Raw genomic sequence first — 13177 nt, forward strand, 5'->3', positions numbered from 1 at the left:
ACTGAGCACATGTTGAACGTCATAGGGCAACCTGACTTGTTCGAGGACATGGACTTTTCCCTTGGACGCTGAGGACTTCACAGGAAGATCCCGGCGAAGCTGCTTGAGATGGAGCTGCCACAGCGACTCAGTGGTCTGGTCAAGCACCTTAAAGACCGACTGAAGCCTCCTGCTGTCTGACGGGACACCCGTAGTGCTCAGTTGTGCGACAAGGAGCTTTGTGTGTAGCCGTGCAAGACGAAGCCACTCCGAACGTTGAATCTTGCAAATTCGACTGCCATGGTTCGCCGATGGCAGGAACCCCCGAAGAGCGCACGAATATCATGAGGCATGAGATTATGCCGCATGCAGAAGGAAAGAGACCGAGCTTTGCAGACAGCACTGGCGATGAAGGCCACGGTTGCTGAAGGGTCGCAAGGAACACATAAAAAGGAGCCCGATGTATTGGTTTCAAGACGCTTCCAAGCGATTAAAAAAAAAAAAAAGTATGCCAACTGGCGGCAGAGCAGTTTAGTTCTCCGTCGTTGCTTCGGCTGTCCGTTACGGGGAGGTGTATTAAGCGCATATAATGTAAGCAGCATAAAGTATAGTCGAGAATTTCGTTCCAAATTGTTGTCTTGATGAGCGTAAAGAATGTAGCCAAGAAAGAATGTGGTGGTTTACTTAAATTAAATTGCTCGAATTGAGTGGGCACGGAGCCTTTTTGTGCCAATGCCGCTGTCGGACACGCACGCACGCACAATATACACGCGCCCATACACACGCGATACAGATACGCGCGCATACACACGCGATACAGGCACGCACGCATAGACACGCACATACACACGCGATACAGACACACACGCAAATATACACACGCGATACAGACACGCACGCACATGACACCACGCACGTACGCACGCGATACAGACGCGCACATACATACACACACATACACACGCGATACAGACAAGAACGCGCACGCATGCGATACAGACACGCACGAACGTATACACATGCGTACAGACGCGATACAGACACAACGCAAATATATACTCACGCACGTAGACACGCGATACAGACACGCACATACATACACACAAACACATAAACACGCGATAGAGACACGAACACACACATACATACACACGCGCTACAGACACGCACGCGCATATGCACGTGATACAGACACGCACGCAATACAGACACGCACGCACACAGTACATACATACACACGCTATACACGCACGCACATACACACACACGCGGGTACAGTGGCGGTAGACACGCACGCATATACACACACGCGCGAATATACGCACGTGCACACGAAGGCACACACATACGTGCGCACACGCATACACAGGCGCCAATACAGAGATGCACAAACGCACGCAAGCGCATACATGACCACACACATACGTGTGTGCGCGCACACACAGCAGCGAAGACACATACACAAACGTACGCAGACGCAGCGCACACATGCACTCAAACACACACGGAAACACGTGCGCGCACGCACATACACATGCAAGCACACACGCGCACACATACAAAGCTGCATGCACCCGCACACACATTCCTGTAGAGTTCACGCCTGGAGGGTTCATGGCGTGCGCGAGCAACTAAGAGCGCGCGAAGTTTGCTTGCGCGCTTTTCGTGACGTCAGGGTCAGCTGACTGGAAGGTATCGCGCGTCGCAGCCACTCAGCGTGGCGGATGCGCCGGCTCCGCGAAAGAGAGGTCGAAAAAAGAGGAGGTTGACGGCGTGGCGAGGGGCGTAGCGGCGTGGATAAAACAGCGCCGCTACTTTCCAAAGTCAAGGGGCTTAAGCGCGTGCGGATTACCACGCCACCTTACATACCCCCGAGCAAGAGATGCGTCGCATCTAAATTACGGTGATATATTTCAAGCGTTCGAAACAAGTAATTCCTTCCTCTCTCTTCAAATGTTTTGAAACGTGCATGCTCGATTAACCGCGCTCTATTTCTAAACGCTCGGTGTTTCTATTTATCATAAAAGCATCCAGAGAGGCTAATAATGGCTCGAGTCTGTGCATGTTCTAAAGCAGATCCTTGGTTTACATAAAGCAGGTTAAAGAAGCTTCTACAGCGTTAAGGCCGAACCATATACAGCGTTTTTGCGGCGTTTCTGACGTTGCGTCCCTCGGCGTCGTCGCATCAACGCCGTCAGAGAGGGCGGCAAACCATATGAAGAGCGTTAACCTCAGCGTCGCACAGTGTGACCAGTTGGAATGAACCTGACATCTCGTAAAGCAGTGTACAGTTTCTGTCAATGGACCAACAAGATATACTCCTGAGTATAGCTTTTATGTCTCATTTGCAGTTCTGTGGTGCAAAAAAAACGAGTCACATTGCCCTCCGAAAAGCCTTTTTTTTATTTGACTTGTAGTGCCAGCTATTGGCATTAAGAAGAACCACGAGCTTGTAATATATGGCCTCTGAGCTTGAAGCTGCCGTACATCTTGAGGCCACGTATGCGGCCAATACACTAATTCCTGCTAAGCCTACCGAACTTGAGTATGGCTCTCGGAAAAAGTTCAAAGATATCACGAGCACTTTGCTGTCGAAGCTTCTAGGGAACAAGCTAAGTCAAATACAAGCATCAGTTGAGAACTTAAGGGCCACACAGTGCACGGCGACGACTTATTAGATCCGAGGCGGGCGGCAGCCATTTGGCAGCAGTGACGACGCCGTTACGTAGCGGAAGTCGCTGCCAGCCGCACGCTGATTGGTCCGCATCCATCGAACTGCTTCCGGCCGTCGACGCTGCCGCCCGTGATGTCTGGACCGTCCAGAGGTGGACGTTTCGGCCACTGTCACCGGCAGCGTCGACGTCGAGGGACGCCGGCGTACGAAACGCCGGGAAAACGCCGGCAAAAACGCTCTATATGGTTCGGCCTTTACACCTCGTAGGGAGTTGTATAGCTTCGTAACGGCTCATAGCTGCCCAGTTTGCAGCTTCTAAATACCACCTCCTTTTCAGTACTTCTCAAGTTTTAAATGCGAAGAATTCTTAGGGAACCACACACACTTTGAGCGTTTCTATCTATCTATCTATCTATCTATCTATCTATCTATCTATCTATCTATCTATCTATCTATCTATCTATCTATCTATCTATCTATCTATCTATCTATCTATCTATCTATCTATCTATCTATCTATCTATCTATCTATCTATCTATCTATCTATCTATCTATCTATCTAAGTCTGTGTCTCTCGTGATCGCCCCCTTAAATTGGTGTAGACCGAAATTGGCATGGGAGGATAAGAGGGGTTGACGAATATGACTGTCTGGTCATGACATGATGACATGAAAACCCTGTCACGTACGTCGTCAAACCCTTCGTCCAAACACGTGTGGTACATACCCGTACACCGCGACCGCGATATGCGGGTATGCGCCACAGATGATTGACAGTTTATATGTACTCAGGAACGCCGAGAACAGACTTTCTTAATGTAAATGTACAAGCGTTAAGAAAGAAATCACACCATCTCCCGCTAAAGGGGACCATGAGGCGATGCGAAGCAGTGTTTCGGCATGTAGAGCCCGCGTTTCAGAGGTGGAGTGGTGAGGGGGAAAGGGGAGAGGGGAAGTGGAGAGGGGGATGGTAAAGGGAAATGAGAGGGGATGGGAGCTGAAGGAAGGGGAGAGGTGATGTGGAGGGGGAAAGGGGAGACAGGGAGTGGAGAGGGGAAGTGGAGAAGGTTTGCGCATGCGCAGTAAGGGTGGTCACGCCGCACACCACCACCACCACCGGATTGAACTCCGCTATAAGATGCTTCACATCTAAAACCGACATGGGCAGCTTTGACCCGACGAATGCAAAGAATAAAAATACAGGATTCCAGCTGGAATCGAACAGAAGAATTTTGCGTGGCAGTCGAGTATTCTACCACAGAGCCACGCCAGGTCTTGTAACTGCTCTTTAAAGAGACCCCATTCAGGCGTATAATGTCGGTGCAAAGTCAACTGCGGTTGTAGTGCTTGTCATCTAATTATATAAGAAGTGAATAAGCATTACATATGTACTTCTATGATACAGGCGTCATGTCGGGCTAGCGCCAGTTGTGTCTGAAGTGTTGGCTCCGCTATTAGAGCAGTCCAATAAAAATTACACATGTATTCCTATGATTCAGCAAGCTATATTCAAGCTCGACCCTGGCGCTAACGCATGATATTCGCATCATCCTCCCGTAGCGTGTACTTCGTTTCGATAAAACTGACGTCTCTGCTCTAGCGCGAGTGCTGACGTTACGTTTAACCATAAGTTACCCTTTATACAGCAATCTAGTTGACGTACCTAGTAAGCCCACGATGTGCACACAACTACTCCGCTTACAAAAAAGCGTCGGTCCAGCTCATAACGCTTCGCTAAAAGTTGAAAAATGCAGCATGACCGGGCAGGTACTCTCTGACTGCTTCGCATGAAAACGATTCCCACAAGGCGTGGGATCTTCCGAATTTTTCTGCTTAAATTCTTGTTGGCTTTTACAGACTGGTGCGTCTATAGGAAGATGAAGTAGGCATGAATTATAAACTACTACCGCACTTGTTGACATGATTAAATGCTTGTCAGGTTACGTAAGTAAGAGTGAAAAGAAGGAAGGAAGGAAGAAACAAGCGGAAAGACAGGGAGGTTACACAGTTCTTAGACCGGCTGGCTACCCCGCGCTGATGGAAGGGCTAAGGAGGATAAAAGGTTTTGGGACCTTGGCCGAGTCCGTCGTCAGCATAGAAGGCTTTAAAAGCATTATTGCGCTTCCTGCGGACAACTGGTCTTAGAGACAGACTCTAAGCACTGTCATATTATCGTTTCCTTTCTTTCCCCTTTCTTTTTTTTCTTTTCTTGCTCTCCTTTTTTTTAAGAGTGAAAAATTCTTAAAGAACGTGCAACCAGGCATAGATCCAGGTTTGTTTGTTTTTTTCCTTGTAGAGGGGATCCGTATTTGCGATGGTGGTCATCATAATTACACGTATGTTGTCGATTAACAATGATAATTACACGTACTTTATTCTCGTCCCATCTTTGACCAAGTGACTCATGTCGTGTGTTGACGCAATTATGTGACGCCATAGTTACATCGCGAATTTTTGTGATCTGTGACGTCATGATGACGACATATAGGGACGTCATCAAGTTTTGATTATTTTCATCCTCGTGTTGACGCCGACGCCGCGGTACAAAGGTCGACACCAACGGTCAATTTCCGCGTTTCATGAGCCATCTAAGGCATCACTTTTGCTTAAAAGTAAGCAAAAGTGATGTCACTGAGTAGCCAGTCATTTAAAGGGCCCGTGTTCGGGCTTGGTGAAAACACACGTGCAGCGTAAACCAAACACCTCAGTACTGCTGTCGTGTGCGGCATGGAGAGTTTACAAGCGGAGCGCGAAGTCCACTTTCTCAAGCGCCCTCTCTTCATACAGAGGCTCGAAAGCTTTCTGCACCTAACGTGGTTTTGCACTGCCTTCGGGATCGGAGATGTTGGAAGCTGCTTTCTACATCTCACGTGGTTTTGCACCGCTTCCGAGATCGGCCCACCTTTGAGCAAGTGACATGTAAGATGACTTCATCAGGAGATGATTCTTTCCATGACTTCATGCTGACGCCAACGATCACTCTTCGCGTTTTCAAAGGCGCCCCTGAAAGGACGCAATTTCGAATAACCGGTGTTCTATGGTTAAGCAATGTGTGGTCCCTAGAGCACCGATGATGGTGTTTTAGATAGAGCAAATTTATTAGAAGGCAGAGAGGTCGGCCTGAGCTTGAGCGCTCTAGCCTGCAACTATGCACAGGGGAAAAGGGGAAGGGGGAAAAAGAGTAATGAAGATGATGATGGGGACAGGAAGAGGTATTGCGTATGTACAATAACCACGTAGCACAGTGGTCTTCTTAAAGTCTATCGTCAAGTCCTGTACTCTTGAGAAAATCTATGAATGCTCTTGTAGCAGTCGGTGATGCTGTCTGGTCGGACATTGCGGAGAACAGATTAGTCTCACTTAGAGTGTTCACACCGATGCCGGCCAACGTTGAAGCCAGCGTCTTCCGTTCGGACACGTACAGAGGGCAGTCGCACAATATATGGGCTAAAGTTCATCTACTTGGCAGCGCTCACAGTTCGGGCTGTGCGCATAGCCGATAAGGTGCGCGTAGCGTCGAGTGAAGGCGACGCCTACTCGAATTCGGTGCAGCAGACTGGCGTGGCGTCGCTTTATTTTAGCCGGGAGTCGAAAGGTCATGTGAGGGTCTGTTTCGCGCAAACGCCTATGCCGATGGTCTGGGTTAGACCAGTAAGTTGTCGTGAACGTGCGCATAAGCGATCTTAACAAAGAGTTCACGTCACTTCGCGAATACGAAATTTTTACGAGAATGGCGCTGTTATCAGCAGCGGCTTTGCTGTAGCATAAGCTAGCACGTTGCCAGCCAAACCACAGTGTCCGGGTACCCATTGGAAGATGATAGAGGTGACCATTCCGTTGCGTGATATCGAATGCTTGTATGATTTCGGAAGCCATATGTAATATTGTCCTTTTCGTGAGCATGAATGAAGGGCTTGTAATGAGGACTTCGCATCAGAGAGTATTGTCCATTTGCGTGGAGCTTGGTCGGATACAAATCGAACAAGCTTCTCGTATAGCAACCAATTCTGCTGCTGTTGATGAGGACTTATGATCTAACCTGTACGGCCGGGAAATATCCAGTTGAGGGATCACAAAAGCGGCAGTCGAAACGCGCGGAGTCACATATCCATCAGTGTATACGTGTATAGTGTCGTTGTATCGCTCAGTCAAGTACGCCAAGGTGAGTTTGCTTGAGGCCAACACAAGGAACACGTGGATTTCTTAGTAATCCCAGGTACTTGAAGGTGCACCGGTGGTTTACGCAGTGTCCACAGTGGCACTTCAGGGATGACGGTTGGCGCAAAACCTACAGGAATGGTACTCCTGTGAGTATTGATGCATTCTGAGTAGGCGCAGCCTGGTCGGTTTCTCTGCAGTGAAGACAGGTGGTGGTGCGCATGCCGGGTCAGCAGCCGAAGGTGAACTCGAAGAGGTTCACAAGACGTGGTAAGTCTCTATAGGGTGGGTAAGTGACTCTTCAATGGTACCTGATGTTGTAGCACATCGCGGGAGGCCTAGGCATGTCCGGAGTGCTCGCGCTTGAAGCTCTTTAACGTACGAATGCACGTTGTACGCATACGTGAAAGCACAGGTGAGCTTTAGCGTAGATATCCCACAAACAATGTCTGGTGTAGCTGCAGGAGGCTTTTCTCAGAGGGGCCCCATCTTAGTCCCGCTACAACACGAAGCACGTCTATAAAGCTGACCAGTTTGGTCCGTAGCGCCGTGATATGCTTCGACCAAGATAGGTTGCGGTCTATAACAGCACCTAATATCTGTAATGTGTGACAGCAGGAATTTCTGCTCCGTCAGCGAAGATGGGATACCGCGTCATTGACTTTCTTGTGAACGCCAATGCTGCACACTTTGCCGGTGAAAGTTGCAAGCCTTCACGGCGCAAGTACTTGGCTGTTATTGACGTAGCCTGTTGTAGTCTTGCTCAGCATTTGTGGACGCGTTACTCCAGAGGCCCATACGCAAATATCCGTCTGCATATGCTCTTATTTTAACATTGTCAGGGAGCTCCGCTCCAATACCAATGAGCGTGATGTTGAACAATGTGGGGCTGAGGACCGCGCCTTGTGGAACACCACGGTTGACGTAGTGCCTGCCGGTGTCACCATCAGCCGTCGACATGAAAATGGTACGTTCGCTGAGATAGTTGACAATCCATGCGTAAAGTCGACCCCCTACGCCAACGTCTTCAAGTGCGTCGAGAATGGCCTCATGAAGGACGTTATCGTAGGCACCTTTTATGTCCAAAAAAATTGCGCCCACTATTCTCCGACGTTGTCTTTCCTGCTCCACAGAGGAAACTAGGTCTATAATTCCGTCTATAGATGAACGACCCCTGCGGAAACCATTCATGAAATCTGGCAAGGTGAAAGTATTCTCCAAGAGCCATTCCAGTCTTGTAAACATCATACGTTCCATTACCTTGCCCACGCAACTGGCTAAGGCGATTGGTCTGTAGGAAGAGAGCTCGTTGGAGCACTTGCCTGGTTTCAATAGGGCCACTATGCGGCTGCACTTCCAGTTATCCGGCACTCTCGCCGTGTCCCACATAGCATTGTAGAACGACAAAAGAGCTTTCCGTGCTTCTTGGCTGAAATGGGAGAGAGCCGAATAAGTGCTGCCATCAGGTCCTGGCGCGGAGGAGTGTTGGGAGGCTGAGATCGCAGCGTCGAGCTCGTGCAAAGTGAACGGCAAGTCGAGACGTTCGTCACGGGAGGTGGTGAGGCATAATATGACGGTGATCCCGTTGAGAAGGACGAGCCTACGAGGCAATCGCAATATTCTTTTGCTATATTTCCACTTCGCTCCCGCCTTGCTTTAGGGCCACACCTCGGAAAGATAACAGGGTTTCCTGGGATCCGAGGAACCACAAAACTTTCTCCACCGTTGCCTGTCGAGTTTATCGAGGTGTCGGAAGTACATGTTTGCTGTGCTTGTCGGATGTAGACAGGTCTGATGGCGATCTCGTCCTCCTGTATTTTCTTTCAGCGCGGCGACAAATCGCACGCAGGTGCGCGTATTGTGCGTCAACCTGCGATCTGGGTTTCGACACACTGATGAGTCTGGTATTTGCTGTCAAGGCTGACACTATAAACGCCTTCTATTTCAGAAATCCATGAATGTTGCCACAGTGAATATCACAGATGCTTGGAAGCCTTGTCAGTCTACGCTTCGTACAGAACGGGGAGATGAACGGCGGAATCCTTTAGTTGTATACGCGTCGGGAGGTGGTCACTACAGTGCGTTTCTACATCTAGACACAAAGAGGTTGTAGACAGCAGATTCTAGTCACAAAACAAACGTCCAGGCAGCTGCTGTATGATGTGCCACGAAGGAAAGTGGGGGATCCATTGTTGATGGTCATGAGGCCCCGATTTAGCACAAAATCAGCCATGTCCCTGCCGCGGTTGTTCATCGAAGCAGAGCCCCACATTGGATGGTGTGCATTGAAACCTCCTACTAGAACGTGCGGGCTTGGGCAAGCTTGGAACACAGACGAGAGGTGACAACAGTCAACGCGGCTTCTGGGAGGAATATATCAACCAATGAGAGATATCGAACGTCGCTTGTGCTTCATAGTCAGGCACATATAATCATTTGAAGCATGAGGAGCGACGTCATGCCTCACGTACGTCAAATCACTACGTATACATATAATCACTTTGCTCGCACTTCGGCCGCCGCGAAAACCATAGTATCAAGTATCCGGGTATCCGAAAAGGTGATACCATGTTTGGCTCACATATAACGACCACAGGAAACTGATATTAAACATCCATTGCCGAAAGTCAGACAGCCTACTTCGCAAACCTCTTGCGTTCCACTGCATTATAGCAGATGCATGTACTCTCTCTTCGAATGAAGTCGCATGTTGTTCTATGGAAGCGCTACTAGGAGCGGTTCCAACACATTGAGGATCTGCACTGCTGCCTTCGCGCCCGGCGTCTGTAGCTCGCAGAGAATGGCACATAGGGAATTTAGCAGGTTCTACGTCTTGTCAAAGTTTTGCCTATCCTTTTCAGCCACCTTTGGAGTTGCAGCCCATGATGTGGTCGTCCTTATGCTCCAGACGGTACTGAAGGCCAATCTGCATCTGAAGCATCTTCCTGCATGGCTGGCTCGGCCCGCTTTTGTGCAGCACTCGGTCGGGTGCACTCCAGACGGGAGTAGAGGCTTTACACTGCGTCGTCATTTGTTTATTTTGTGCTACAGTCGATCTATCACTTCGGTGGCCGCTGTGGTTCTGTTAGCGTCGGCGTTTTGAACGGCGTCTCTGACGACGAATAGATGAGACAGCCTCTCTGTGTGTCGAGTTGTCCCTCACCATCTTCCTCAGTATGCGCATTTCTTCTTTTATCTTCGGGCAATCTTTCGATGTCGCGTCATTCGGACCGGAGCAGTTCGGGCACTTGGAGGGAGCCGCAGCGTCACAGTCGTCAATCTTATGAGGTCCTCCGCACCGCTGGCAAGTTATCACACTTTTGCACACGGCGCTGACGTGTCCCTAACTTGCAGCACTTGTGGCACTGCAAGGGCCGTGGCACGAAAGTGCGCGCGGGATGTCTGACGTATCCAACCTTGACGCTTGGAGGCAGAGACTCAGAATCAAAGACTATTTTAATGCATCGAGATTGCCCGAAGCGGCGGACGGTCGCGATTCTGACTGTTGACGTTACAAGCCTCTGAAGATCAGCGTCGGTGATGTCAATGTCCACGTCACTTATGACTCCAATCGTTGTTCCTTTCCCGTGAGCAAGGAACGAGGAGCGCACTGAGATACTTCCCAGCTGCGTCACGGCCTTCAGTCTCTCGAGGAAGAACAAGTGCGTTCGGGCATAGTTGGGCCTTGAACTGCTCTCATATTTTCTCGCAATTCTGAGAATTCTTGACGACCGCAGATCAAGCGAGACGGAGGACGTCGTCCCTCGAGATGGGGGACCATCACCCCGACGAGGCCGCGGGCCCCAGCCGTCCTGCCGACTGATGGACCGAAGATGGGTGACCGTGTCGTCGCAGTCGCTCGTTGCGATTCCAGCGACAGCTCATCCGTTGAAGAAATGGAGTCTGAAGCCGATTTCACGACATTCACCACCCGGTGGTTGAAAAGAAAGCTTCGAAGGACATCAAGTTCGAGGGACTTGCAACCAGCGACAGATCATGGCAAGCAGTCTTTCACAATTTCATACGTGCCTACCTCTACGTCAGACAATTTGAACTCGCTTAACAGGCAGTCCTTAACGAAATATTTCGAGCGGGTCGCACCAGCGCAAGTGACTGAAATCCGCATCAATAGTAGGAAGAATATATTGTCAGTCGATGTGACAAATCATGGTGTTTTAACACGGTGTTTTAACGCTCTAGTGTTTTAACATAGTCCCTTAACATGGTGTTGACCAAAATTGGCGTCGGAGGGTAAGAGGGTTTGAAGAATATGACTGCCTGGTCATGACATAAATAACGGGACAATCCTGTCGCGTACGTCGTCAAACCCTTTCTGTAGCATAGCCATGGCGTGCGCATAGCAGCACCGGACCAGCAATGTATCAACGTAGTCAGCAGAATGAAAAGAACGTTTATTGAAAAGTGTAGAACGTATTTATAGGCAACACAGTGTAGACAGATAACGATGCACACGCGGTAGTAGCAATAGTCCGATGTGGTGCAGGCGGCCAGCTGAGGCGTCACAGGTGCGCGCGCCCCACACACACACGCACAGACCACGTGAAGATACAACATTCCTTCCCCCTTAGAAGTGAAAGCGTTGTACTGGCTTGCGTTCTCTTGTAGAACGCCTGAGGGCTTGTGGGGTGACACCGGTATTTATCGGGACCGCCGTGATCTTTGGTGATGCACGTTGTGCAGACCCAGCATCCTTAGGGAGGAACCCAGAAGACAGGCCGTCCTCCGTGCTCCCCGCTGCCGGAGGCGATCGTTCTGTTGCTTGGTCTTGCTCGCTGCAACATGTGGCAGTTGTTATTGGTGTCTGATCACTTCGCGAGTCCTGTCGCGGGCGAAGCTGATCTACATGCCGTTGGACGACCCCGTCCGAAGTGCTCACGGTCACCATTCTCGCTCCAGACGTCGCCTTCACATTGGCAGGCATCCATTTGCTCCCTGCACCATAATTGCGGGCGTATACGTCACTTCCTGGTAGCGGCAGCCAGTCCTCTTGGTCTTCTTTTGATCCTGTAAGGGCTGGAGGAAAACATGTGTCCAAGCGTGAGCGTATTTGGTAACCTAAGAGTAACTCTGCTGGGGATTTACCGCACTTTTGCGGCGTCCTCCGATAGTTAAACAGCAAGCGTATCAGGTTCTCCTCCAGCTTCCCTCTCCTAATTTTTCGAAGGCCATCTTTGATAGTTCGCACTGCCCTTTCCGCTGCACCATTAGACTGGGGGTGGTAGGGAGCACATCGGAGGTGCACTATGTTGTTGTTTGCCACGAATTCCTCAAAATCATGGCTGGAAAACTGAGTCCCGTTGTCGGAAACGATTGTGCGTGGTATCCCAAACCTGCTGAAAATGCCACGCAAACAGTTAATGGTGGTTTCCGTTGAAGCATGTGACAAAGGTACGGCTTCGAGCCATTTCGTGTGGGCGTCAACTACGACGAGTATCATTTTGCCGCAGATCGGCCCCGCGTAGTCAATGTGGATGCGGGACCACCTTTCGCCGGTTTCAGGCCACTTGACAACGGGCGCCGCGGTTGGCATCGGTAAATTTTGAACACAATTCTGGCACTGAGCAGACACCTCTTCAATATTTCTGTCTAGGCCTGGCCACCAAAACAAAGAGCGCGCGACAGATTTCATTGCCGGCGAACCCTGGTGAGTCTCATGTAAAAGCTGCAGCACTTGTACTCTTGATTCGGCTGGTATTATGACCCTATTGCCCCAATAAACAAGGTCATGTGCAACGGACAGCTCTAGCTTACGGTCAAAAAATGGCGGTATGTCCCTTGCCAGCCCATTTGCGTGTCTGGGCCACCCTGTAGTATGTATCGTTTGACTTCTACTAGGACGGGATCTGACGCGGTGAAAGCCTTCAGCTCACGCGTTGTCACGGCACCCCCTTCAGGTGGTTTCGCGAGAGTACATATTCGAGTGGCTCACCGTCGTCTTCAGTTTCCGTAGTTTGCAGCGGCAGTCGGCTTAGGGCATCCACATTCAGCATCTGTCGTCCTGGGCGTGCTGCAGCTGGTACCGGTAGGCCCCCAGCTGAAGCGCCCACTGTTGTATCCGGGCAGCGGCCATGGTGGGCGTCTGCCTGTCTGACGTCAACAGGCCCAGCAACGGCTGGTGGTCAGTCACCAAGGTAAATTCCCGACCTAGAAGGTAGTCGCGGAATTTAGTTACGCCAAATACCAGTGCCAGTGCCTCTCGCTCGAGCGGTGAATAGTTGCGCTCTGCCTGTGTTAACGTACGCGAGTGAAACCCGATCGGCCTGTGAGCGTTTCCGATCGTGTGAAACCAGACCGCGCCCACTCCGTATGGAGACGCGTCGCACTCAAGTTTTAATTCCTTCGAAG

General features: G+C 50.2%; 1 protein-coding gene across 1 annotated transcript in view; it reads left to right on the forward strand.

Annotated features, from left to right (window-relative positions):
• Positions 1–10634, forward strand: part of LOC125760301 (TNF receptor-associated factor 3-like) — a 70160-nt gene extending 59526 nt beyond the window's left edge. Inside the window, exons 3-6 of the mRNA XM_049420181.1 lie at positions 6986–7081; positions 7654–7778; positions 9673–9816; positions 10549–10634. Coding sequence (XP_049276138.1) covers positions 6986–7081; positions 7654–7778; positions 9673–9816; positions 10549–10634 — 451 coding nt within the window. The remainder of the gene's footprint in view (positions 1–6985; positions 7082–7653; positions 7779–9672; positions 9817–10548) is intronic.
• Positions 10635–13177: the final 2543 nt, after the last annotated feature.

This window comes from Rhipicephalus sanguineus, chromosome 10 (assembly GCF_013339695.2).
Source record: "Rhipicephalus sanguineus isolate Rsan-2018 chromosome 10, BIME_Rsan_1.4, whole genome shotgun sequence".
Classification (NCBI taxonomy): domain Eukaryota; kingdom Metazoa; phylum Arthropoda; class Arachnida; order Ixodida; family Ixodidae; genus Rhipicephalus; species Rhipicephalus sanguineus.